This window comes from Acomys russatus, chromosome 8, assembly GCF_903995435.1.
Source record: "Acomys russatus chromosome 8, mAcoRus1.1, whole genome shotgun sequence".
NCBI lineage: Eukaryota > Metazoa > Chordata > Mammalia > Rodentia > Muridae > Acomys > Acomys russatus.
In genome coordinates this window covers 39,246,433-39,272,259 of record NC_067144.1, presented here as the reverse complement: position 1 = coordinate 39,272,259, position 25,827 = coordinate 39,246,433, and the positions used below count along the sequence as shown (strand labels likewise).

Below are 25,827 nucleotides of genomic sequence, written 5' to 3'. Positions count from 1 at the left end.
TTGGAGTCAAACTCAAAGTTTGGGCAAAGACAGGATAATAGCTAAGTGAGATTAGCTGGGTTGCTCTTTTTGAGGATGGGGGATGGAGATTGGAAGGCCTCCTTGGCAGAGCTTGGACACATTTAAAATAAATAGATGCTCCTGTCCTTTTTGGTTTTCGTTAGGTTATATTTCATTGCCATTTGCTCACATGTTGCTGTAATTAGCTAATTTTAGGCCAGGCAAAAAGGATTAGGTAGCATATTACAACAGCTCCCTTTTTATGATTTAGGATAAAATGAGATTTAATTTTCCATTTGCTTCAGCCAAATGGAAATGTATTTCTCCAATCTCATTTTGCTCTAAAAGACTTTATCAGGAAGTTGTACAGGAACGTGATGGCATACTTGGAATCCTTATTAAAGAGCTCTGGTTAAAATAGTGTTCTGCTATTTAATCTTGTTATTGTTAGTATTCTTAGATTCTCCCCAACTTTGGCTTTAGACACTTACCAGGCAGTTATGTGGATTGAGACTTTTCTGCATGGTATGAGTTCAGAATAAAGAGGAGAATCTGGCTTGTGGCATACAACCTAACATATATCCATCCTCAAGAGACACAGTATTTCACTAGTTATCTTCCTTACTTCCTTTGTATCTGGGCATTTAATTTCTGCCAGCTAAATGCCTTGAAGCTAATCCCTGGGTGCCAGGAAGCCTTCACACTCACTCCTTAAGAACTAATCATTGCTTCTAAACCAGCCCTTCCCACAGAGGACACCTAATCCATGTGCATATCAGACATTTACATTAAGATCCTAACAGTAGCTAAATTAGTTATGAAATGGCAGTGATTAATTTTGTGGGTGGGGGTCACTACAGCATGAGGAACTGTCTTAAAGGGTCTCGACATTAGGGTGAAGAACCACTCCTATAAATTCGTTAGAATTTATCAGTAAGCTCTTTCCACTCCTCTCCCTTCACTTCTCCACTTTTTCTCTTCTCTTCCCTTCATACCTCTTCCCACCTCTCTTGAACTCTTTCATCTCTTCCCTCTTCTCCTTCCCTCCCTCCCTCCCTCCCTCTCTATTACTGCCTTCCTTCCTGCAGGGCCACTTGTATACCAGGCTGAGCTCACTGCATAGCCCATGATGGCCTTACACTGATTCCCCTGCATGCCTCTTCCTCCTAAGTGCTAATATTTCCATTTTGTTCACAGTGCTCTGTTTATGTGGTGCTGGGGAAGGACCCCAGGGCCTCATGCTTGTTGGACACAGCATCTGCCAACTGAGCTACATTCCCAGCCCAGTAAGGGTTCTTTTGAAATACACACCCACAGAACAATTAACATAAAATGTGAGAAATAATTCTGTAGGATCATGTATTCTGCATAACATTCAAATTTCCCTTTCCTTTCTCCCAAGCAGGTGCAGTGTTTGCATGCCTATAATCCTAGCAATCAGACAATAGCTCAAGTCAAGTCTGCTGCATAATGAGGCCTTGTCAGAAAAAAAAAAAAGATTTAAATAGTTTATGCACTGAACTTTGTGGGAATGTCTAAATTTATTTACCATCATATATCCCCTCACTATTTGCCCCTTGTGTTTATTAATGAAACAAAGCTGTCATGTAGAAGTCCCAATTTGTCATTTTGATTACCAGACTTTTCAGGCAGTGAGATTATGGGTATTTTATGTATAAATCTGTTCAAATTGGAAACATTAGATGTTTCTGTATGCGTTCATCAGGGTAGAACAATGTCTTTTCTGCATTTTTCCTTTACTTAGGTATATTACCGTGTTTGTTATGATACAAGTGCCTTAGCTATCATACTTGCCTAGAACCCAACATGTAAGATATAAAATGCAAAACAGAGTTGGCATTCCTGATTTTTAATAAAATAACACAGAAAGCATTTTTCTTATAAAACCCGATTATATCACTTCTGAAGCTGTTGCCTGCTTGTCAATCAGCTCAGCCATTTCAGGGTGCTTGAGACATTTGTGGGTGTGAACAAGTGTATGTACATGGTACATGGAGGAAAAGCAGGAAAGAGGATGGCAGGACAAATGGGGTTAAATAGCTTCACTAAGGTTTCTGTTCTCACATGGCCTCATTTGGTTACTCCCTCCACTCACCAGAGCTCTGATAACACATCCCATGAATAGATGCTCTAAGCTTTTGGTTTCTCTCCTTGATATCAGTAGTTTGAAACAGGAGCCAGGACAGAATGGACAATGTGTGCACCCTTAGCTGGGAGCTCAGTCCATGCTGGGCATCTTTTGACCTGTTTTCTTAGTTATATTTGCCATGTGTGTAATCCATGCCAAGTGAATTATTAGAGAAAGAATTTAATGATATACTCCTTAAATCTTGTATTGGGAAACGAAGAAGGCTGGTTAGAGCCATGTAAGGTCTATAGTGAGTGTTGTTTACCAAATACCAACACAAGTAGTATTTAGTTAGACTGTTGATGCTCAACTCAAAACCCTGAATTTGTTGGAGAACGGGCGTGGGAATACACTGAAATATTAACAACATCAAAATGCTCTAGAGGAAAAATGTTATAATCTTTAAGTGTGCTTTTGATGATGTATTAGGGCTTTACTTCAATAAATAACTCTTAAAATCAAAGTCCATATCAGTGGGGAAGTCTGATTCATCTTATTGACATTCAGATTTAAGGATGTTTTCACATCATATGTTTAAATGAGATCATAGTCATGATTATTCCCAGATAAATGTATAAAGTATACACTGAGAGGCTCTCCGTTATTGTTGATAGTTGTATAAATATCTGCAGATGGCCATTTAGCTACAAACTTCAAACTCCTTAAATAAAAGAGATTTAAAACCTTGACCCAGTAATAGACATCAAAGAATTTATCCTAAAGCAACAATTAGGAGTTCGCATAAATTAATTGAAATATGAAGCTATCATAAAGTTCTTTATAATAAAAGAAAGTAGAAGGAATCGAAATGTTCACAGAGCGAACTCTGTTAAGTTGTAATATATCTACATGTTATAGTTAAGGACTTAGGAATATATTCTTGATATTTTTGTTAGTGAAAAATGATAAGATACCAAAAGTGTATATAGTATAGCTCAGGTGGGTTGGTTTTTGTGGCTTTTTTATTTTTGGTAGTTGCTGTTTTGGAATATGTGACTTCAAAGTCTAAGTACCCACCTGCTCTGTTGGTCTCACATGTACTCACAGTTCCTGTCACAGCTGATTGTCTAATACTCTGTTCTCCCATAACCATGCTAATTGACAGGGCTAGCCTATGAGACACAGTTAGTGGAAAATCATAGTTCTTTTTTTAAAGACCCAGCAATAAAGGTTGCCTGTGCTCTCTCATGTGGATCTCAGTTTATGCTTAGGGAGTAAGAAGGGGCATAGCCTGTAAAACTAGAACGACTATGGCAGGGAATGATAGCTGTTGATGTAGGGAGATGCAGTAGACACAAGTGACGTCATGCAAGTGGGAAGGGGGCTGTGGGGTGAATGAACTGGCATAGAATGGGGTCAAGGGGATAGCAAAGAGGTGGAAGGGGGCCAACATGAAGTTCATCTGCAAATGCCACAATGAAACCTAATACTGTGTATGGAAATTAATTTTTTAATTAAAATTTTACATTTTTGTTTCTTCTTTGTTTTTGTATCTCTGTGTTGCCTTGGTTGTCTTGGAATCACCATAGACCAAGCTGGCCTCGAACTCAGAGATCCGCCTGCCTTTGTCCCCCAAGCACTGGGATTAAAGGCGTGCGCTACCATGCCCAGATCAAATTTTTAAATGCTTGAATTTACAGGAGGAAAGTAAATCAAAAGAGTGAGGATGTTTGGTATTCTGCAGTTTAGTAAAGAGGATGCAGTAGGGTGGAGAGTCTTCCGACTGGTGATAGGCCGGGCAGAAGACCTGGGGCTTTTGATACACTTCAAGCCATCCCATTAGCTGGGCTGATTTTCGTCATATGACAGGCTGAGCGCTTCTGAATACCACTGCACTCAACATTTTTCTTATCCTTGTGGGATGACTTCCCCCAGAGAGATCTCAGTGGTGTCAGGTTTTTTTTTTAAGTTCATTGAGCATTGCTTTACCTCAGTTCATTGTTTTACCATGTTAGATTGTTAGACTATTTCAAAGCTCCTCTGCACTGCAGGAAATAAGATGCAACTGTGACTTGGGAATGACTTCTCCTTTCTGCCTCCTCTGTAGCCCCTCTTCTCATCGATCTGTAACTCCTCCTGCTTATATTTGTGTCTATTTTGAACAGCATTTCCCTTGATGGTTCTCATTCGCTGTCATATCCTCAGAGCCAAGCCCACGGTCTAGTTGAATCCTTCCTTGGCAATCTTCAGAATGCCAGTGGTATGGCCTAGTATGTGAAAAACATGCTCTGAAAAAAGACAACTGTAAAAAATGTAGTTCTGTTGCTTAATTTTATGTGTCCACTTGGTTGGGCCATAGGATGCAATTAACCAGTTAAGTGGTATTTTGGGGTGTGTCTGAGCTTGCTGAAGAGGTTATGATTGAAACAGTGCACTGAGTAGAGTGTCTGGCCTCCCAGTGTTGGAAGGCATCATCCATCTTTTGAGGGCCAAAATAAAACAAAATTGGGAGAAAGTTGAGTTATCGGTGCATAAATTACTGAATTGATAATGTCACTCGTGGTTTATAGTCCTTCAGACTTGAACTGGAATTTGGATGATTTGCTCTCAAGTTTTCAAATTTCATTGCTGCTTTTCCTGGCCTAACACTTTGCAAATGGAAGACCATGGACTACATAGTGTTTATAATAATGTAAGTGAACAAACTGCAACAAATGTCTTTCTGGGTGCATAATATATATCTATAATGTAATGTCACGTTTGTCTGGGAAAAGCTAGCCAACTCAATCTCAATATCTCCTTAGTGATTTCCACATGGCGGTGACTATTACTATATTCCCTGTGTAGGATATGATTTAGTTATTTCCTATAAAATCCATATATTTTTACCCCCTGAAGGAAATTCAAGGACAATTTTATTGGAGTTTTAGAGAAAAGAAATAGGGCAAGCAAACTGAAATCTTTGGAGCTGTGAGGAAGAGGGAAATGAAAGAGAGGGAAGTACAAGTCATGTGTTTAAGCTGGGGTCCTAGAGAGCGGGCAGGTTCCTCTGTGGAGAGTAGGGAGCAGTTGGATAGCAGGAGGAGGTGGGGGAGCTTCAGAGAACAGCTGAGGTAACTCAGACTGTTGTGGAACGCATGTTTTAGCCAGCACATGAAAGAAAGGGCATGCAAAGAAGGGAAAGTGAATTCATACTTTTATGAGCAAAGAGCTTGTATCAGATACTTCTTGACACTTTCATTAGAAAACAGCTGCCTGACAGAGGCCCCATAGGAGCCTGGATGAAGGATGACACCATCCTCCAAGCCACAGCTTCCTAGCCCGAGTTCCTGCTGTCAGCTCTGCTACCTTGGGCTTCAGTAAGGCCTGTCTATGCATCGATACTCACTCATCACTGCCACTCTGCCCCACCCTCGGCGTGGTATGGTCATAGTCACATCTCAGGGATTAATACGCCTCCCAGGGAAAACTTGCAAGGTACAGATTTCAGGACATAGGTCAAGTCCAGCACACTGCTTGATTTCTATGTAGGAGGCCATCCTTTTCACTGTGGTGTGTTTTAATACTCTTCTTCCTCTCTGTATTTTATAGTCTGGGTGGAAAGGGAAGTTTGAGGTGGACTTTCTACATCCAGTCTTTGGCTTCCTCTTTCATAAGGCTGTTAAGCCAGTGACTGTGAGCCAGTTAGATGTATTTACCAGTACTTACTGTATGTCCTCCATCTTCTTAGGGCTATACTGGCCATTGAATGACCAAAGTCCTTAAATCCCCCTTTTCCCGTCCCTTTATAATTTTGCAACCTTGGTTTCTATACCATAGAATTAACAGGCGAGTTCTTCCAAATTTTTATGACCACCTTGTGTCAGCTGCACTGTGGCTAGGCTGTGCACTTCTTCTGGATCTCCTGTGACACCAAGCCCAAGGCTAGGGTGCACAGTGACAGTGTTCTGGGAGAATGGCAACAAGATTTTTTTTTAACTTCTTAGTTAGATCTTAGTAGGTCTCCCTATTTTCAGTTCAGAAACCACAAGATTGCTCTATCTATGCCATAGTTCTATTCTAACTGAAAATTATAAGATTCTGAGCTTTTGGTAACTTGTGTTATTTACTTAAATACCAATGCTTTAATTGTAGTCGCCCTGTCAGGAGTAGAAAGGTTCTGAATGGCCTGGATTTGCAGGTGATGTTAGGGTTAGTTTTAATTAATAATATTTGATCAACCATGGAGTACACTGAACTCTACATGGCCTAAGAATGGAAATGCGGATCTGCAATTGGAAGCTAGCATTCGTGGCGCTGTCACTCTCACCAGCCTCTTGATAATGTGAGTTACGCTTCACATCAGCAACTCATGCACTCTGATCTGCAGACCTGAGTTCCCAACCTTTAAGCCCTTAGTTCATCATCGAACGGCACTGCACTGCTGCCTTAAGCAGTCCTAGTCTTTTGAATGGGGTAAACTTGCTAATCATTATACATCCAGACTTACATTCAAATGTATTTGTGAAATTTAGTCTAGCTGTCTGGGAAGGAGAATGGTCAAACAGCATCAGCACTGTGTTCAAGCTCTGACCCCTTTCATTATGTGGCGTGAATAAAAACCTCTGAACTGTGCAGTCACGTGGATACTTCTTTGTGGCATTTGTTAAAGATTGAGTTGTGATGTATAGTCTAAAATATTTTGGGTTTTTTTTTTTTTGTGTGGGGTTTTTTTTTTTTTTTTTTTTTTTTTTTTTTTTTTTTTTTTTTTTTGGCATTCATGAGTTAATTTATCTCTCTGCATCCCTGCCTAGCTCCTATGTTAGGTATCAAGTAGGGGGTGTGAACAGAAGACTACTCACATTGTAATTCTCTATAGAGTACAATATCAAAATAGGTATTTGTGGTGGGTCTCCATTTTGTTCTGACAGGGAATTGGATACCCATGACAAAGGTCAAGTGGAGATCTGTCATCCATTTTACTACTTTCAGGACGTAGTCTAGAGAATATGTAATACAAAAGCTGCTTGCCAGAAAACTGAGAGGAAATGATTGCATTTGTGTGCAATGTACTCTACAACAATAGTTTAGTGTGCATGAAATGTAAAACTGCTGGCTTTCCAAATACTGCATTTTAGAAGTAGAATTTTAAGGTATTGTAGGCAGGGTATTTTGCTTTGTGAGATACTAGAAAAGCTGATATTTAAGACCAAAGATGATAAAAATCCTTATAGCCATAGTTGCAAGATATAAAATCCTTTAGTTAAGTTCTCTGTTTAGTAAGTTTATTGGCTTCTCAGTTGGTCCTTGTGAGCATCATGTTATTCTACTACATGGTGGCATTTTTCCTATATATTAAAATGCCTGATAAGCAACACAGTTTCAGGCTACTTTGTGTCTACTTTTTACAGTAAATACATCTGGGTTTTATGTAAATGAAACTCTCCCTTAATCCCATCAGTGTCTAATACAGGACTGTCCCGTAGCCAGTGTAGTTACACATTTTTAATGAACCAATGAATGACTGGTAAGTCACACTAGTAAGCTCAGCACCTGGGTACCTAACTCATTTAACTTAAATTCTGATATTTAATATATTCATTCATTGATGTATTTCAAGGGCCCATATCCAAAGCCTTCAGAGAGGTCTGATGCTTTTGGAGAGGAGTTGAAAGTTGGCTAAGTTGTCTTGTGAGTGAGGTAACAGTAGGATCAATAGAACTCAATATTTCAGTCATCTTGCCTGAAGCAAGTCTACAAAGTAGGCTTGTCATGTTAGAATGGGAACCTAATGAACATCTTTATAAAGTTGCTTCTTGTCAAAGGAAGGAGTGGGAATGGTTTGCTCTTCACTGAACCCTAACAGTGAAGGACTTGTCTAGAGTGTGACCAAAGCACCCCTGTTGACCTCCAGTAGTGTGCACTTGCCCCAGTTACTAGCTACTCAAAACCTGGGAGAAGAGGGGTAGGAAGTATATTCTCTCTGTGAGGTCTTCCTCTGTGTGGCTCCTAAGACGCAAAGGTGAGCGTCTCCTCTGTGAAGTTGGATCATCAGTGCTAAGTGACTTGGCCAAGATACTTTGAAAAGTAATTTAGGGCTTTAGAACCATCTAGAGTTGAAACCACATTTTTATGTGGTTGCTGTAACAATATCTGCTTCCTGCCTTAGTAGTCCTTTCAGGGGCATAAATACAGTAATAGATGTGGTTTGTGATGTGATTTGTTTTAGTCAGAGAATTAATATTTTTTTAAAATAAGACCTTTTTTTTTCCTTTACAAACTCCATCCCCACCCCCACCCCATTTACACTAAAGAAAAATTCTGCAGGGTTTTTTGAAAGCACATACAAAATTGGCATTTTACTTATGGGAATTTTTTGCAAAATTACACTGACTGAAAATGATTTTTGCTTGGCTTTCCTGTGAAGCTGTCCAGAAAGGCCAACAGTTAGTCCTGGCTCTACTTTAGTGTGAAACCTTCACATAGACTCCACTTGTAGTTCAGCCAAGTGTATAGAGCGCAGGTCATCAGTGACACACATGCTCACTCAGCAGAACTGGTCACTGCGCAAAAGCTGTCGTGAAGTGTGACATGACAAGGTTGTGTGGACCCTCCAAGCCACACAGATCCCAGTTAGGGAACCGCTCCGCTAACAAGCTTGGGAACATGCTTCCCAGCACTGATCCCTGCCCCCCACCCCTCAGTGGGAAAGCCAACTGCTTACTGATTACAACAGCGACATCACTTGGCAAACATTTTGGCCTGAACTCAATGTGTGACATCAGGCTCCTTTAGGCTTTTTCACATAAAATGAATTCTCCAAAGAAAACACAAAAATTGAGCCTTCATTTGAAATCCATTATTGTATCCTCTAAGGTCTCATTAATTACCTCAGTAATATCTTACTTAATTTTTTATGTAGATATTAACTAATACTTAAAATGCTAAACTCTCACCTCATAGTGTTCTCCTCATACTTTTTAGCAGATAGTCCTTTGTTGCTGTACTCACACAACCCGCTTATAAGTAGGGTTTACATTGTGTTTTACTGTAGTATGAGAGTTCACAAATTCTGGAGTGACTCTTAAAACACTTTGATTAAGGAAGTAAACACTATTCTTTGTTCCTCTAGGAAAAAGTAGTCTTGCTTTTTTGTGTCACCACAGTTTAAAAGGATTCAGTGATGGTGTGTGCCTTTCCACTTGAAAACGAGAGACTGATGTTTCCCTTTCTTCTATGTAAACAAGCACCTCCCTGTGTGTGCTTACCTGAAATCATTGGAGTGCCTTTCCTTACCTGTTTTGTTAGGTGCTATTCACTCAGTAATTTCGTGTTCGTGGCCTTAAAGAGGTGGATGTCAGTCATGCCACGTGAGGCTTGCAGCCTTTCTTGCAGCAGGCTGGAGCAAGCGTGGAGGGGTATATACTTAGAGTGCCAAGAGACCGGATTTGTGTACAGGCAGAGCAAAGGACGAAGGTCCTGTGTGTGGTGTGAGTTGGGAGGAAGCCTGATATTCTCACAGCCACTGAGTGTCACTTGGAAGCCTCTCCTCAGCAATGGGGACCAGTGCCTGCTCACCTATCTATTACACTGGCCAAGCAGGGAGCAAGCAACAGTCCAATTTAGTTACTTCCCCTATTTCTTTGCAGGGCCCTGTTCAGTTTGATGATCTGCTAAGATTCTGTATCCTGTAAGACAAAAACTAACCCATTGAATTCTTCCTCTCCTGCTCATTAGTTACTGTAGAAAGCCGTCGTTAGCAGACTGTTGCCAAGGTGTGCACTCCCCTCTTTTACTTTGCCCCTAGCCTGTGTCCTGTTTCCACTGATCTTTTATTCACATTTCTGGTGTTATTCCTCTTTGCTCTCTGGAATGAAACAGCCATATGCATCTGCCTCCCAGTGTTAGTGTTACTGTGGTTGCTGCCCCAGCCTTGCTCCAGAAGATGAGAGCAGCTGTGAGCATGAGAACCGGACTCCATCAGCCCTTCACAGTCTCAGTCATCTTGCCTCTCATGTGGTCAGCCCCTGGACAGGGACAGCCTGCACCCCTTTGTTCTCTGCCAGGCAACATCCTGACCATGGTCAGTGAATGTTCACAATAAGGAGAGATGAAAGAACGTGTCTGTTAGCAAGTGAATGCCAAGACAGTATGGGGGCCAAATGAGGCCACTAGTGCCAAACCACAGGGGTTCAAAATAATATTTAATATAACATTGTCTCATTGAATAATAAATCGTATATTTGTAATGTCTGAGTTGAATCTTCCATTGGTGCCAGATTTCTTGCGGATAGCTCTAAAGTTCATGAGGTTCAGATTTGCTAGGCTGTCTCTCACCTTTGTCTCTACTGCCCATGTGTAAAACAAACAACCTGGGTGGGGGGCGTGTAAATAGAGTGGGTATAGGGGATATTCTCAAGTGAGTGTTTACCAGGAAGTTCTCTGAAAATAAGTGAGCTGCAACGTTGATGGAACCTCAGTTTCCTAGATAAAATACTAATTGGAAACTTATTGGCCCAGTTTCGTAGTGTAAGCTTTTAATCCCAGTACTCAGGAGGCTGAGGCAAGGAAGATTGTCTCAAGCTCAAGGCCAGCCTGAGCGACACAGCAAGGCCAAGACTCAAAAACAATACAAAACAAACCAGAAATGTTTGAACTGAGCAGTTGAGATGGCTAATGTTTTGATCATTGTTTCTGCATTATTCTGTGCTTGTTAGACTTCAGTGTCAACAGTGTGACTGTTGCAAGTACACATAGAAAGAAGTAAACCAAGCGCCGTAGAAACTGCCACTGCAGACATTGCTTGTCTTTTTCCTTTGCAGTATCCATGGAGTGGTCGACTGTCTTTCTGTGTGATATGGACGGATGTCCATACTGTTGACACTGATTCAGAGTAGGTCACAGTAGAACAAACAGTCTGCCCTGGGTACGGTAATAAAAGATTTGCCCCACCCCCACCTCCAAGCCCCTGTTAGCAGTCACACCTCTCAAGTATTGGTTCTCACCTGGAGCAACTGTATTTTCATCTTCTCTTTAGAGCATTGCACTGGTTTCTGCTCCTGTCTTGGTGAAATGCCCATTTAAATTCCTGTAATGTCTTCCATGTCACCAAAGCCTAGGGCATTTTCTGTCCTTTCCTGTATGATTTTTTACTGCTTCACTTTCCACTATCCACTTGTTTCTGTTTATTTTGTTCTGTTTAAGTTTTTCCTTGGTTATTTTCATGAGCTTTTTCTTCTGGTTCTTCTATCCTGCTATTTTTTTCCTCCCTCAGCTTTCTTTACTGACTTCCTAGAAAACATCGAAGCACTGATTCTAGGGTTCTATTGTCAACATTTTATCTCCTGATGGCACCCACTCAGACAGCTTCAACTGGTGCCCATTACAAATCCACACATGAGCCCATACTTCTGTAGACCTATATTCCTGACCATGGCAGGAAAGAAGAACCAGAAGAAAAAGCTCACGAAAATAACCAAGGAAAAACTTAAACAGATTCACCTTCATGAATTAACCTTTCTCTTCAACCAAAATTCCACAACCAAAAGCTGTGCCCCATTTCTCCATTTCACATATGCATAACCAGAATTCTGGCTAAACAACTCTGCGTGGGCAATGCACACCTCTCCAGTCTCAGCAGTCCCGATGTGGACTCTCCAGCATAACCATTTCCTGTTTACACCCCTCGTCTCCCTTATCTGGGCTGTTGGCTCTACACCAGGCTTCCTGCCTCCAATCTTCAGCTCCTCCAGTCTTTCCTCCATGTTGCTCTCATTGTTCTTTAAGAAAGCATACCTGATGACCTCACTTTCCTTCTCACAGTTTTTTATTGGCTTCATCTTGCAAACAGTGTATTGTGTGAGTGTTTGCGGCCGGGTGCCTGTCCCTCTTTTTCTCCCCCTGAGCCTGCACGGGCTCTGTAGCTGTGTGGAGTGTTGGGCTTCCCTTTTTCCCCCCTGAGCCTGCACGGGCTCTGTAGCTGTGTGGCGTTGGGCTTCCCTTGCTGCTCATGCCACTTCTTGCCACACCACTTGCTCTTGCACTAATTTCTCCTCCTACACTGAGAATCAGTTTGCATGTTTGCCTTTGCACAATTTCTCTTACTCCCCATACAGTCTCTCAGTGGCACTCCTTAAGAGAGTTGGGAACTCAGTATTTATATTTCCATAATTATTATTATATATAATAATTATTGCCTTTAAATATATGCTTCCCTCACCCTGGGCCATCAGATCTTTGAGAACAGAATATGTTTCACATTAAGGCTTGCAGTTCTTCCAGCCCACAGTGACCTCTGCAGAAGGGGCCATTGTTTCATCCAGTGCTGGTCTTACCTTTCACATTCTTGTTCTAATAAGTTTATGAATTCGTCGCTCTTCTCCATATATTCTTTGTGTTTTCTCTTTTCTTCTTCCATCTCCATTATGGTTTGCCTGTGGGATTTTTCTACCATTAGGAGTTGCTCCAAGATTCGCTTGTGAGACTCTTTATGTTTTTCTATGACTTTATCCAACTACAAGAAAAAAATGCATTTATTGACTGTTAGTTACAAATTACTCACATTACTTCCACCTTTGAGCCTTTTATATATTTCTGTGTTTTTACTAACTAACTTGCTAAATTTTCTTTACTCCTTGGACAGTTTTTAAAACATTATTTTATGGATTAAATGCAAGGTATTATAACTGATAAAATACTGTTTTTTGCTTTGTTCTACCATATAAGATTGAACAAATTGTGTCTCATTGTGAATTTAATGCCAAGTACCATTTTATAATATTTAATGTACAGCTTGAAAAGCATGTCTGTAGGTTGTAGAGTACCATGTACAATGAATACTATGAAACTTTTATTTTAAAGGAAAAATTGTCATATAATTAATCATGATTTAATTTGTAATGAATTGAAATAAAAACCGTATTCATTCAAATAGAGTATATAGATACATAAACTTTCTGATTCCTAGTTTTGTTGCTTCTTGTGTACTGATTGTTGGTTTCTTCACCACCTACTTGAGAGGGAGGCTGGATGGAGTCAGGGCGATGCATTTGTTACATGGACCCTACCACCTAAGTGGTTGCTCCCCCAGTTCCTCTCACCCTTTACTTAGGCCTGATAGTGTGTGTTATCACCCGTGGGAATATTCATTTTGTATTCTAGTGGTTCTCAACTTGTGGACCGAATGACCCTTTAACATGAGGTTGCAGATATCTTGCATATCAGATATTTACATTACGATTCATAACAAGCAAAATTACGGTTGTGAAGTAGCAACAAAAATAATTTTATGGTGGGTGTCACAGCATGAGAAACTGTGTTATCGGGTCACAGCATTAGGAAGGTTGAGAACCACTGCTTACTCAGAGTCATCTGTCACATCGACCCCATTTTCATTCCATTCTCCATGAGCCACATTGGGTTCAGGCAGTTCTCAGAACACACAGTGATACAAGATTGCTCTATTTTAATGTTGAGACCTAGAAGCCTTCTTTTCCTCCCCCATCCCAAACTTCTCCTGTTCCCCACTCACTCCTCGACAGAGCAGTTTCCTTCTTCATATTAAAGCCCAATTCCTGAGACTTCCTTTTTTCACATTCCATGTCTCTAGAGGAATGGTTTGAATTTCCTATATGTTATTCAGAGCAATCCCCAGGCAGCTTGCCTTTGTAACAGCAGTCATCAGAAAGCTGTTGCATAACGACCTCGCAGAGAAGATGCTCCCTGAAGAGGCTTGTTGATTCTGGAGTTGCTTTAGCTTGTGTTTGAAGTTTTGTTCCATGACTTAATGTATTGGTATGCCTTTTAGAAAATATGCCAGTGGTTTTCCCTGCAGTCTCTTCTCACTCCTGACAGATCACACAATGGACCCAACTCTTCCCGAGTACATGGAGTTTGGCAAAGTTACTTTTCTATTTTATACTTGAGATTCTTCTTTTATAAAGCAAATGAATGGATTTAATGATTTATAAGATCAAACCTGGTACCTTAATTTTTAAAACAAAGTAACAAGTATTCTAGTGACCCTTCTGTCATTTGAATGCCAAGCCCTTTTGCTTTTACTAGGAAAAGAAGATAAACCCACACATCACCTGGGACCAATGTAAGACACTGTATCATTAGGTGCTAAAAGATGATCAGACACCGCCCTTTCCGTGTTCTATCCTTTGTTGCTTGAGGCTGGGAGGGAAAGCAGCAGTACTTGTTGGCAGTTTCAGGGGACAGCTGGGTAGAACATTTAAGAAATGGCTTACTAATGTTTACTGTGTGTTGATAACTTCCAGTTAGTCAGCTTGACTCCTGTCCCTATACAATCAAAGTACATCTGGTCCAGTTGTAGTTTTGACACCAAAACTCCTTTCCATGGTCAGAAAAATAAGGAGTGTGTGTGTGTGTGTGTGTGTGTGTGTGTGTGTGTGTGCGCGCGCGCGCGCGCGCGCTCATCTTTTAGCTTCTGACTTTTTAAAAGGAAATAATAGTTATCTTTGTGTTAATATATGCCAAATAACAGACAACCCTAATATGGATGTTCTAATCAATGGATGTTTGGTTCTCCTTATTGTTTTCAGAAGAAATATTGAGGAGAATAAAGGCAAAGGGAGAATGTTGACAGTTCGAAAATGGCAGGCTGGCAAAAACAAAAAGATTTTTTCATGTAGATTTCTTACTGTGTAACTAGGATATAGACATGCATAGTCTCAATAAGTCCACTCTCCTCATTCCTTTTCTTCAGCCTCATCTAAGGAATTCTTGTCAGAACTCCCCTTTCTTTTCTGGATGTCCCTTCTCACCTCTTACCTATTAGGGAGAGGACAGTAGACAGCTTTGTAAGTTCTTATTTGGGCTTCAGGAAACTTATAGCCAAGGACAAAGACATCTAGAGTTGTGAAGTAGGAAAAAATAAAAGAGAAAAGTTGACCAAACATGGAGGTAGCAATGTGTGTGAGATTGGGTGGGGGTCTTGGTTAGGCGGAAGGATATTTGTAGAAGTGACAGTGAAGGACTGTTGAATGTGTAAAGCAAGAAGAGATTAGGAACGACATTCAGGGACACTTTGCAGACACAGGACTGCCACTGGAGGAGTTTTACCCGGGGCATTCTCACCAACCATCAGTTTGCATTGCACCTCATGTAGTCCACGTATCTGTCAGACCCAGGGGAAGCTCGTTGGGAGCCAGGGTAGTTTTAGCGCTGTTGACTTGCATGCAGCATCAGTTCCTTTTGTTTAAAATTTGGATTAAGGCATAAATCAACAAACTTTGGGTGGTCTCATCCACACCACTTAGAGAAGTGCATTCACATGACCAAACTACTTCAGAATTTGGCAAGACAGTCATTTTCTCTCATGAGATTCCCAAGACAAGAATAGCAAGAACACTGGAGGTCAAGCCTGAGCTAGATTGCCAGAGCAAGGGTGAGGGTGGGGCTGGGGGAGTGATTTGTCCAGAACTTGCTTTCATTCTCTCAGCCTTAACTCATATTCTTAGTTGTTTCCTTTTATAAAAATGAAAATTATGTAAGTTTCCATTTAGATCCCTGAGGAAAAGAGAAAAATAAGAAAGGATGCCAGAGTTTTACATTTTTCAGCACCAAAAAAGAATCAAGCAGCCCTTCATCTCTGGGTAGTGGTGGCCATGTTTGGGTGGCTCACCTTTGTCACCACAGGATGCAGTGGGTAGTAGAAAGGTCTTCACTTTCGGTACGTGTTTGAAAGACAGAGGGTATGCCATCTTCTAAAATTCTGTTTCTTGGGCAGTTTAGATCATTTCCTTTTAATGATCAAACTTTCTATGACATAATACCTCAGTGTTTTAACCTTGATAATTGAACTTGATCTGCTTTTTATTATAGTCTGGATATCCTTCAGGCCCCAAAAGAAATGCATATGCTTGCAAGATTTGCGCATATGTGAGCTCTTCATTTTATGTTTCACGTCAGTGGTAAGAAACAAAAAACAAACCAAAGTGGAAGCATCTTGCCTGTCATTCTTTTTTCTCCCTCATAGAACTTGCAATATCTGTCAGCTTGGGTAGGTTTTAAGAGCATTAAGACATGATTGTAAAGACTGAAGGAAGGTACATATCATGATCACTTGCTAGGCCCAGTCTCCTGGCTGACTGGTGTGCTTCTGCCTTCTAATTGCCCACAGCTACTGTGGTACTTACCTCATTCATTGGTTTCTCATAGATATCCTCTTGCCATGGGACAGATTTTGCTTGAAAAGCATCTCTCTGGAGAGCCTCCAACACCTTTTTTGGAGTGACAAACCCATACTGAGCCTCCAGCAAAGCCAAGTCTATTTTTTCAGCCCTTAAAATGCCTATGACTTCATCTCGAGCCTGGAAGAAGAAACAGTATTTCAGAAAGATTGCTTATCTACCCCCAGACTCAGCACATGCTGTCTTGTGATAGTTGGGGGATTGTTGTCCTTCAAATATAAGCGAGCAGTTGCTGGGTATAGTACCTTTTGGAGAAGGCACCCGAACCATGTCCCTTCATCACTCTTACACTCCACTTACGGTTTACAAAATCATCACTGCACTACACTGGGGGACTGTTTCATCAGTTTCCAACAGGAGATAAAATAGCCCTTCGTGGACTGTCATTTGGGCTTTCACTGGTTAGGGAGAAAGATCCTTCTTATGTGTAGCAGCTGTTTTTAAGTTTTTATGTAAATTAAATGATTGATGATGCCAAGGAACCAGTTTAAATGGAATACAAAATGTGTATTATTATTAAAACCAATGCAGAAGTCATCTGGCACAATTGTATAAGATGTGCCTGTGAGCTAAAGCTGCCGAGCTGCATGAACAGAGGATGTGTCCTTTCGTAGCATGCATGCCAATGATATGTCATAATGACAACCCCTTTTAGATGTGGCTAATTGTAATTGTGTTTTGAGTTGGTAGAAGAGGATTCTGTTTGTGTAGTTATGCCTTGCTTTTGGATATGCACAATGATGAACCGCAGCTATCAACTTCTCTAGCAGCAAGCAGACCAGATTCACAAGCAGGCTTCCCCTTAGACTGTGCAGGGATGGCCCCAGCCCAGCTGACCTGCAGTTCTCCCTCTAGAAGGCTGAGGAGAAATAGCAAGTCATCTCTTGAGAGGTCTTCTGCTTGGTGGCTTTTGCCAGTGTGTGACTTCTCTGACGTGAGATGAGGAAGGACCCCATCTGACTCAGTAGAGGACTCTTTTTCTTGCACAGTGTGCTTTGTGTCTTGGAAAGTGTGGAATTTGCCATGTCTTGGGAATTGCTTTGGGGCTGAGCCCTCAGTGTTGCCTCTTTTGGACCGCATTCTTCAAGGACTGCAAGAGAGAAGACAATGTGTAACTCATTAGAGGTAGTTTTATAAGTACCTATTACTGCCTTAACAACGCTACGTTCTTGTAATATTTACCACAGCCCCAAACTTGATCTTTCTTAATGTGTAGAGCAGAGAAGGGTATTACCAGGTTCATAAATCACCGTCTTATTTACACTTCTCCTTTTAAAGTCAACATTTTAAAAGCTTGTTCTGCTGTGATTAAAGCCACTTACGTCCATGGGTAAACAGACCGTGTTTGAACTTCAGCCACCACGCATTCCACCACAAGAACCCAGGTCATACCTCCAACTGTGGTGGAGTGCTTACTTACATCTAGGCATACTTAACATCATTGTGAAAGGATGAACTTGCTAATGGTTTTTCTCTAGCGTCACATTACTTCCTTTTGAAGTTGTTGCTACTTTTCATATGTATGTTTTTGTCTTGTTAACTTTTTAGCTTTTGGCACATGAAGACAGGACAGCCAGAATGTCTGCTAGAGAATACATTAGGTTGCTTTGTTATCAAGGCAAAGTTTAGTATTAAAAATATCCAGGCCCACTCCTTGACTCTGTTCCTGAGAGCCTACCAAAATTCCAGATGTGTCACCGAGATAGATAAATCACAGCTTATCTCATCCATAAAGCAGAGGCACCAGTGCAGAGTAGCTGACAGGAAAAGGACCAGATGAACTCCATAGCTGAGGACACAGCTAGCCAAATGATTGACAGCAAGAAAAGCTCTTTCGCCTTGGAGATTTCTGACTAGTCTGAAGCTTATAGAGGACTCAAAGTAATATACAGGCAGATACATTTGTTGGTGTTTGTTTTGTTGAGGCAATACCCTCACTCTATATAGAACTCATTACGTAGGCCAGGCTGTCTTCAAACTTGTGGCAGTCCTCCTGCCTCTGCCTCCTGAATACTGAATGAGATTTCTGGCATGTACTACCATAAAATCCCCACCCCTTGCAACATTAAATCACTGGTGCTTACTTTCAGTCCACAATAATAATCTTTAACATCTGAGAGGGGTGAGGACTGCAAGCATACAAGTTAACTGCTGCCATGTGCTACCTTGCATACTTGGGAAACTTTAATAAGTTACCATGTATACAAGAAAACTATTTTACAAGTAGTGTATTGTAGAAGCAGTTAAATCCCGTGTGTCTACTTCAGTGTTTATCCTCTTCCCTGCCACTTTCAGAAGCGGCCATAATCTTAACTTGGGATGTAATATTCCTGTACGTGTTTCATACATTTAAAAAAAGTATGTATGTTACGGAACAATAAAAACATGCATGTTTTCAAGCCAATGTATGTAACATGTTGATATGTTTCTGAAACTTGTTTATCTTATATTTTAAAAATTCACGTTTGTTTCTTTTTCTGTAGTTTGTGTATTTTGCTTGCTATATAGGGTTTCGTTGTGGGAATAGTGTACCATTTACTCACCCACTTTCTTTTGATAACTTTTTAAAATAATTTACCCTCCTCCAACAAACACATTATTAGAAATATGCCATTCTGGATAGTCTTGCTGATATTTTTTCTGGTGTATGTACATTTCTTTTCTTAGAACTGTGTTTTAGGGTGGAATTTTGAGCTGTGAAGTATGGGTGTCCTGGAGTATCACTAGAGATGCTTGCTCCTGTAAACAGACCATTGCAAACCACCTTCTGCAAACTACCTCAAGACCCACAACGACACTGTGTAGCACAGACTAGTATCTTCTACAAATAATGAAGAACTGAAAGTACAGAGAACTTTGTAAATAGAAGAAATGAAAGCACATGTAGTCACTAAGCCTACATTCTTAAACAATGTTGAAAAGCCAATATGCTATATATGCTACATTGCTTAAGACAAATACAGACAACCTGCTTCCCACCATAAGAAATGCTTGTTGCCTGGCTATAGAGAGTACGTAACATAGATACACTATCAGTGAACAATGATTGTGGCAGTAGTTGTCACTGGCTCTTTGCTAAGTAGCCAGGGACAAGAAGGAAGGTGTGTGTACGTGTGTGTGTGTGTGTGTATGTGTGTAAAATAACTTACATTTAACTAATATGATTTTGTTACTTTGTTACTTGGGCTGGCTCCAAATACCTGGACTCCAGCAATCCTCTGTCTCTGCCTCTGAAGTTACTGGTAGAACTCAACCATACCAGGTAGAAATTATGATGAGTGGGAGATATGACTATGGAAAATTCTACTACAAATATACTAATTTAATTGTAAGCAGTGCCTATGCACTATTATATCAACATATTCTGTGCCTTATGGAAAGGTATTTTAAAATAAAAAAGGAAAGATGGATGTAAGTTATATTTCTAATTATTTTCCTCCAGGCATTGTACTTTGTTGAACACCTCAAGGATGCCCTTGTTCTGTACTATAAAAACAATGGAAAGTTACCACAGAGATTAGATATAGTCATAGCAATAAATACTGTTCTCTGCCTTATATTTGCACGAGAAGAACGAGGTCATCTCGTGCCTTACACATAATGTTTTTATTCTATCTTCTAATGTATATATTGGGAGGAGGAGTTACTGAGGATGGTACCAATCATTTGCTCTACTACTGAGCTACACCAAGCCCTAATACAGTTAATCACTGTCATGTCTCCTGGGATGTACCTTGCCTGATTCAATCAGAATGCTCTTCAACAGGGTGACCAATTTGCTCCTTGTACTTTGTGGGCCTTTTGTCTCAGGTGTTTATTATTGTTCTAAACTATTCTAAAATTAAGATAGTAGCCACAGCAACTCAATTCTGCAGCTCACTCCGTAGTTTCACCCATCTTGCGTTGGCCTAAGATGCACATTTCTCATGCATCTAGCTGCAGGCTGTTTGGTGTGCTGGGGCTTCAGCCAGATTGTCTCATCTCTGGACTCATCCTCTTGTATGCTAGACCCAGATTCACCCTTGGTAGCATCAGTCAGCAGCATCAGCAGCACAGCAGCAGTGAGAACGGAAGCTCTCGCTCATGCTCTTGCCTTAGTAGAGGCAAGTGTGGAACAATAGCTTTCCCGTGTGTAGATGGAGAGAGATATACACTCACAAATCAGAGGCATTTGGAAAAGCCCACCACAGCTACACAATAACAAAATCCAATTTAAAAGTGATAAAATATATTTACTTCTTTAGATGTGTTTTTTCTTAAAGGATTTCTATGTTGTGTTTTTTGTTTTTTCTTTATTTCTGTCTTCTTGATTGCTGAATATATATCTTTGTTCTTTATTATAATTTATTCAGATTACATCCCAATTGTTATCCCTTCGCTTGTATCTTCCCACCCTCCCTCTTTTGTCTTATTTCCCTCCCCCAGGTCTCTGGCAGAAGGGGACCTCCTCCCCAACCATATGACCACAGCCTATCAGGTCTCATCCTGATAGCCTGTTTCCCCTTCCTCTGAGTGCCACCAGTCCTCCCCACCAAGGAGAAATGATCAACTGGGGTCAGGATCCTCCATCCTTGATGGTCTCCTTGTGGGGTTCTTAGATTCTCTGGGTCCTTCCCTCCCTCCATTCTAACATATCACTCTCATCTGGAGCCCAGCAGCGAGTCCCTGTAGGGAACAATTGCCTATGGTTGGGAATCACCATGTGTTTTGCTGCTAGTCACTAACTACTGCTCTTCCCTTGTCATTTGTCGTAAAGTATGCCCTTCCTCCATAGCAAGATAGCATACGCTTCTTTGCTTCTTTGAGCTTGCTCAGCATTGCACGGAAGCACTGCCCTTTGTGCCCAGGCTGCCCAGGCTGCAGCAGAAGATGGAAGGGGGCTTTGGGAGCCCTCTGTGCTTGCTGCTCTCCCCTCACTCTTAAGTGACCAAGTTGAAATCTGACAAAAGAGAGCCATTGACAAGTTGTAAATAGAAAAACAAGCACACAACTCCAAAATTTTAATAGCATGTTTATTGCTCTTTTCAACATGATTATAGGGTTTTTTTGTTTTTGTTTTTGTTTTTCTTCTGAGACTACCAGGTCTGTTTGGGAACTAGAGTGAGTGGCTGTAGTACTGCTGATTAATGAAGCAGTACTCAGGGGTTGAGAGCAGACCCAGCATATACAGGTGCCTGGTCTGTTGAGTATGTGTCTCTACATGTTTCTAGTGGTGGAGTTTCCTTCCCCCTCTGCCAACACCCACAACATGATCAGTAATGAGAAGTAATTACCGAGAGGAAGAAAACAAAGGCATGAATTTAATGATACTCATGCGTTGTATTATCAGTGACTTCATTGTTTCTCTTGGCAATTTTTAGGTACATCTGTGCATGGCCCAGGGATACAGAGTGAGGTAAAGAAAAATGTATTTGCAATGGTGGTTAAAGACAGATTTATTTATTTATTTATTTATTTATTTATTATTTTTATTTTTAATGCCACTTTACAAAGAAGGAGGAGGGAGGATAATTGCCTTTTTCTTTAAACACTAAATGCCAAGTAATGGTGACTTGCTGCTTCCATAAATGCACCACCTTTACTGCCCTCCGTATGTATGATCCATCATGGCCTTTGACTGCACAGCCTAAGAATCGGGAAGCCTGACTTCTGGTTCCAGTTCTTCCTTTAACTGGGCAGGCCTGACTTCCCACTTACAACATGAGAATTTTGCCTTGCGTTGACCCTTCCAGATCCTTCAAGATGGAACAAGAAGCAAGGCTTCTTCCCCTTGACCTCTGCTCTGTCTCTTGCTCACTAATGGCTCCCCTGATGGCAGGACTGGGGCGGAGCCTAGATGAGCTCTGAAGTCTTGGGGCTTCCCACAGTAAGGTTTTGTGATTCTTTGTTGTCTCGTATCCATGGATACAAATACCATGCAGTTGGCAGCTAGAAGTAGATTGTATTTTGTTTTCCTTTGTAGTGACCTTGGTCTGTTTTTCTTTGGTTTAAACTAGTTGAAAATATGGCAGATTTTGGTAAGAATGTGTCAATGCAGGAGAAGGACTACAGAGAATTTGAGGGTTTTTCTTTGTAATTTTGTTATAAGAAACAGGCAAATGTAAATAGAAACTTATTCTGTTCACCCTCTCTTTCAATGTACATGTCCTAGTCAAGTCCTTACCCATGAAGTGACTAACATTACTCTTATTATCTTGTATGCCACAAGTGTTTACTGTACATAACTGGATAGTCATTCAGAAATAGATTCAGGATTAATATATGGTTAATTTCCTGAGTAAATTATGGAAGAAATATGATTTTGTATAAAGTACCTTGGGAAAGGCTCAAAAGAAATCAGTTTGGGTCTTTTTCACTTACTATAATATTGAGGTAGTTAATCAGAAGTACTTTGGCTTAGAGGAAATAATAGTAACAGTGAGATAACTAGCATTCCGTGCTTACCGTGCACACCCCTGTTCAACATGGCCTTCCTTAGTTAACTTACTTAATCCTTCTAAACTCCTTATTTCTCCTCTCTCTACTTTGAGGGGAGAAAAACAGAAGTTGGGAATTGTTAAAAACTACAGTAGCAAAATAGGGTTCTAATTTGGTCGTCTATGTACATCACCCACAAAGTATAAAAGAAAATAATAAAGGAAAATCCTACTTTAGCATTCATAAGTATCATTGATACCTTTCCCCCACTTGTAAATTCCTGAGGACGCCAAGTTATACAAAATTCCAAGTAGCATAAGTGAACAGCTCTGGGCTATTCAGTCAGAATATTTCCTTCTGTGTATTATACATGTGCAGAAACATATTTGAATGTACAGTTATTCGTAAATACCAGTTATCCTTCTTGACTATCTTACTAACATGTTGGAATGGCAGGAAACATGCCTCAGGGTAGAATATGAGGTTTGTAAAATTTCGTAGCTCTGAGCTCAAACCCTTGCTCCAAGAGAGGACTCTGGCCTTGGATCTGCATCCCTACCTGTGAAATGAAGATAATGGTGCCTCCTAATGGATCTGTGGTGCAGCCAGCAAGCAAAGCCTCCTGCTGTTCATGCCTGCGTCCCCCGTATTTAGAGGAACTGGACCCTTGGCAGGATTTACAGGATGACTGAATCATGCAGTTCTTCCTCAGCAGAGCTGGTTGGGTAAGAGCTACTTCAAGATAGAGATGATTCATCAATAAACACTGGTTCGAAGTGCTGTAGAGCTACTGAGAAACAGTGTGTAGCCAACTGTATGCCAGGCACTGAGTGAAGTGTGCTGTGTGTACATTATCTTAGTAAGCTTAAAAGACTTTTAGCAAAAAAATAAAATAAAAACTAGGAAAAGGCTTGCTAAAGACAAAGTAAAGTTGTAAACTCATGTCATCAAAGACATAGAAAATGCCTACAAAAAAGCTGAGTGTGTGTTTGTATACACACATGGTAATATGCCAGGAGTACATGACTTTAGACCCTAAAGGCAAATTAGCAATCTCCTTTTAATTTCACTGAATTTAGAAAGTGTTTGATAGCACTTCCCCTGAAAATGACTAACTCTCCTCCCTCTATACATAAAATGAGCTGAATGTCAATCATACTTTTTATTTGGCCATCATTAGCTTTGTGTTGGGGCATGTTGCAGTTTATTAATTTTATGTCCTTTAAATTTAATTTAAACATGTAGTGAATTTAAGGTGTGAATTGTTATTTTGATGACTGGACAACCACATAATGCAGAGCCATCCTATGCCGCCTCGTTGCTAGGAATGACCCAAGATGTGTTTAAAAGCTCATATTTCAGTGATTTCCTGTCTGGTAGCTTTTCAGTTCCCACCGTTCTCTGCATTGAACCATTAAATGAAAAGTTAGTTCCCTCAAAGGAAGATGGACAGAGCTGGAGTAAGATTACAGGGTTCTCAGCAGAACTGCTTAGGTCTTTAATATCATTTGTCTTACAGTAAATGTGATTCGTGATGAAAATGCTTTCTATAAATAGATGTTAACAGTGTTTAAGTCAGAATAGCCAGATTGTGCTTGCATGGCCAGATTTTTGGAGGGGCAGGGAGGTGGATTTTGTTGGGATTTTATTTGGTCTCTCAAACAAACAAAAAAAATTTTTTTTAAAGTTTCTTTTTATTGCCCAAGTCACCAGCATTTGAAGACACTAAACTCAGCCAGCTGTACTAAACCTATCTGATGGCTACCAAGACAAATTGAAAATCAGAGCATTTGCCTCTCTTTATCTTTTTCTCCCATTTTCAATTAAAAGAAAATCACCACTACATTCCACTATTGGTATTTTTTTCCCTGTAGGACATGGACACAGTTTCAGAGAAGGGAATGAAAAATGGTGAATGTGGCTTGTGTTGATTCCCAAAGATCTTGAGTTCTGAGAGAAAACCCCGCAGACTCAGATGTGAGCAGCACTGCGTTCTCCTCTGTTCCCCACAGTACCAGGACCTCAGGTCTCCCCTTGATAACAGATGCAGCCAGCTCGCAGCAACATCAGGTCATGTACCTTGTTCTTTCTCAGAGCTAACACAAGCAAAGCCACTTCTCTTGTCATAGAATCTGCCTTCTTTTAGTGGGCAGGATTATTCTCTATTATAAAGACACAGTTTTTCCAACCTATTCCTTGCACCACCTAGTTTCAGGCCGTCACCTGGCACACAAACATTATAATTTTACTCTTCTAGACCCCAGTCACTCTCCGTTAAACCTGAGTCTATCTAAGGAAACGTAGAAAGTTGGACACAATTTCTCAGATCTTAAACACCAAGGAAACAACAGATTGCTGAGGGTGTTTATAGGGAAGATTTTAGCAACTCTTTGTATATTAGCTGTCATTTGAAATTTTACATTCAGACCCCAAAATTTAATAAGAGACATTGATGAAACTTATTCCAGGTTCCTTTCAAGTGTTTACTTACAAATACCTTTCATGTGTATGACAGTTATTCATCCTATTTTGCCAATGAGGAATTTTAGATTTAGTAAGCACAAATAACTTTAGTCAACAAATACCGGGACACACACACACACACACACACACACACACACACACCTTTTTATGTGCTCTCCTTGCTCATTCATAGTCTCTATTTAACTTGAAGGCGCTCTTTGGTTCTTGTCTTCTAACTGCTGCAGTCCCAGAAGCAGCTAGGCTGTAGATACAGAATAAATAGACTGCCAATGAGGTCTAACAGGGCAAACTTACATCATGGATTTTCTTAGCTCTGTGTTATGGAGAAAGGACAAAAAGAAATATAAAAATCTCTTGAGTATAAATAGTTGATTTATCCAAGTTTTCCATTACAAATCAGTGGCTCTTTAAAGAGTCCTTTCTCATTTACGGTTGAAACAGCACTAAAAATGGTTTCCAGATCTGGTGGAATAGAGCAGAAAAAGAAGATTGTTTTCATGTAATTCAAGTTAGCTCTAAAAGCACACTCCCAGGACTAACTCAGAGCTCTCTTGAAAATAACAGGATTTGTTTAAGTTTTCAAACTACACCACTTAAATATTTCTTCCTGCTCTGATTTTTCTTAGAAGTGAGATGGTATCA

At 40.4% G+C, this 25,827-nt stretch overlaps 1 protein-coding gene across 1 annotated transcript in view; it reads right to left on the bottom strand.

Annotated features, from left to right (window-relative positions):
* Window positions 1-17,390, bottom strand: part of Filip1l (filamin A interacting protein 1 like) — an 87,009-nt gene extending 69,619 nt beyond the window's left edge. The window contains exons 1-3 of the mRNA XM_051150074.1: window positions 17,122-17,390; window positions 16,231-16,404; window positions 12,403-12,581 (exon numbers count right to left, since the gene is read on the bottom strand). Coding sequence (XP_051006031.1) covers window positions 12,403-12,581; window positions 16,231-16,404; window positions 17,122-17,364 — 596 coding nt within the window. The 5' untranslated portion in view covers window positions 17,365-17,390. The remainder of the gene's footprint in view (window positions 1-12,402; window positions 12,582-16,230; window positions 16,405-17,121) is intronic.
* Window positions 17,391-25,827: the final 8,437 nt, after the last annotated feature.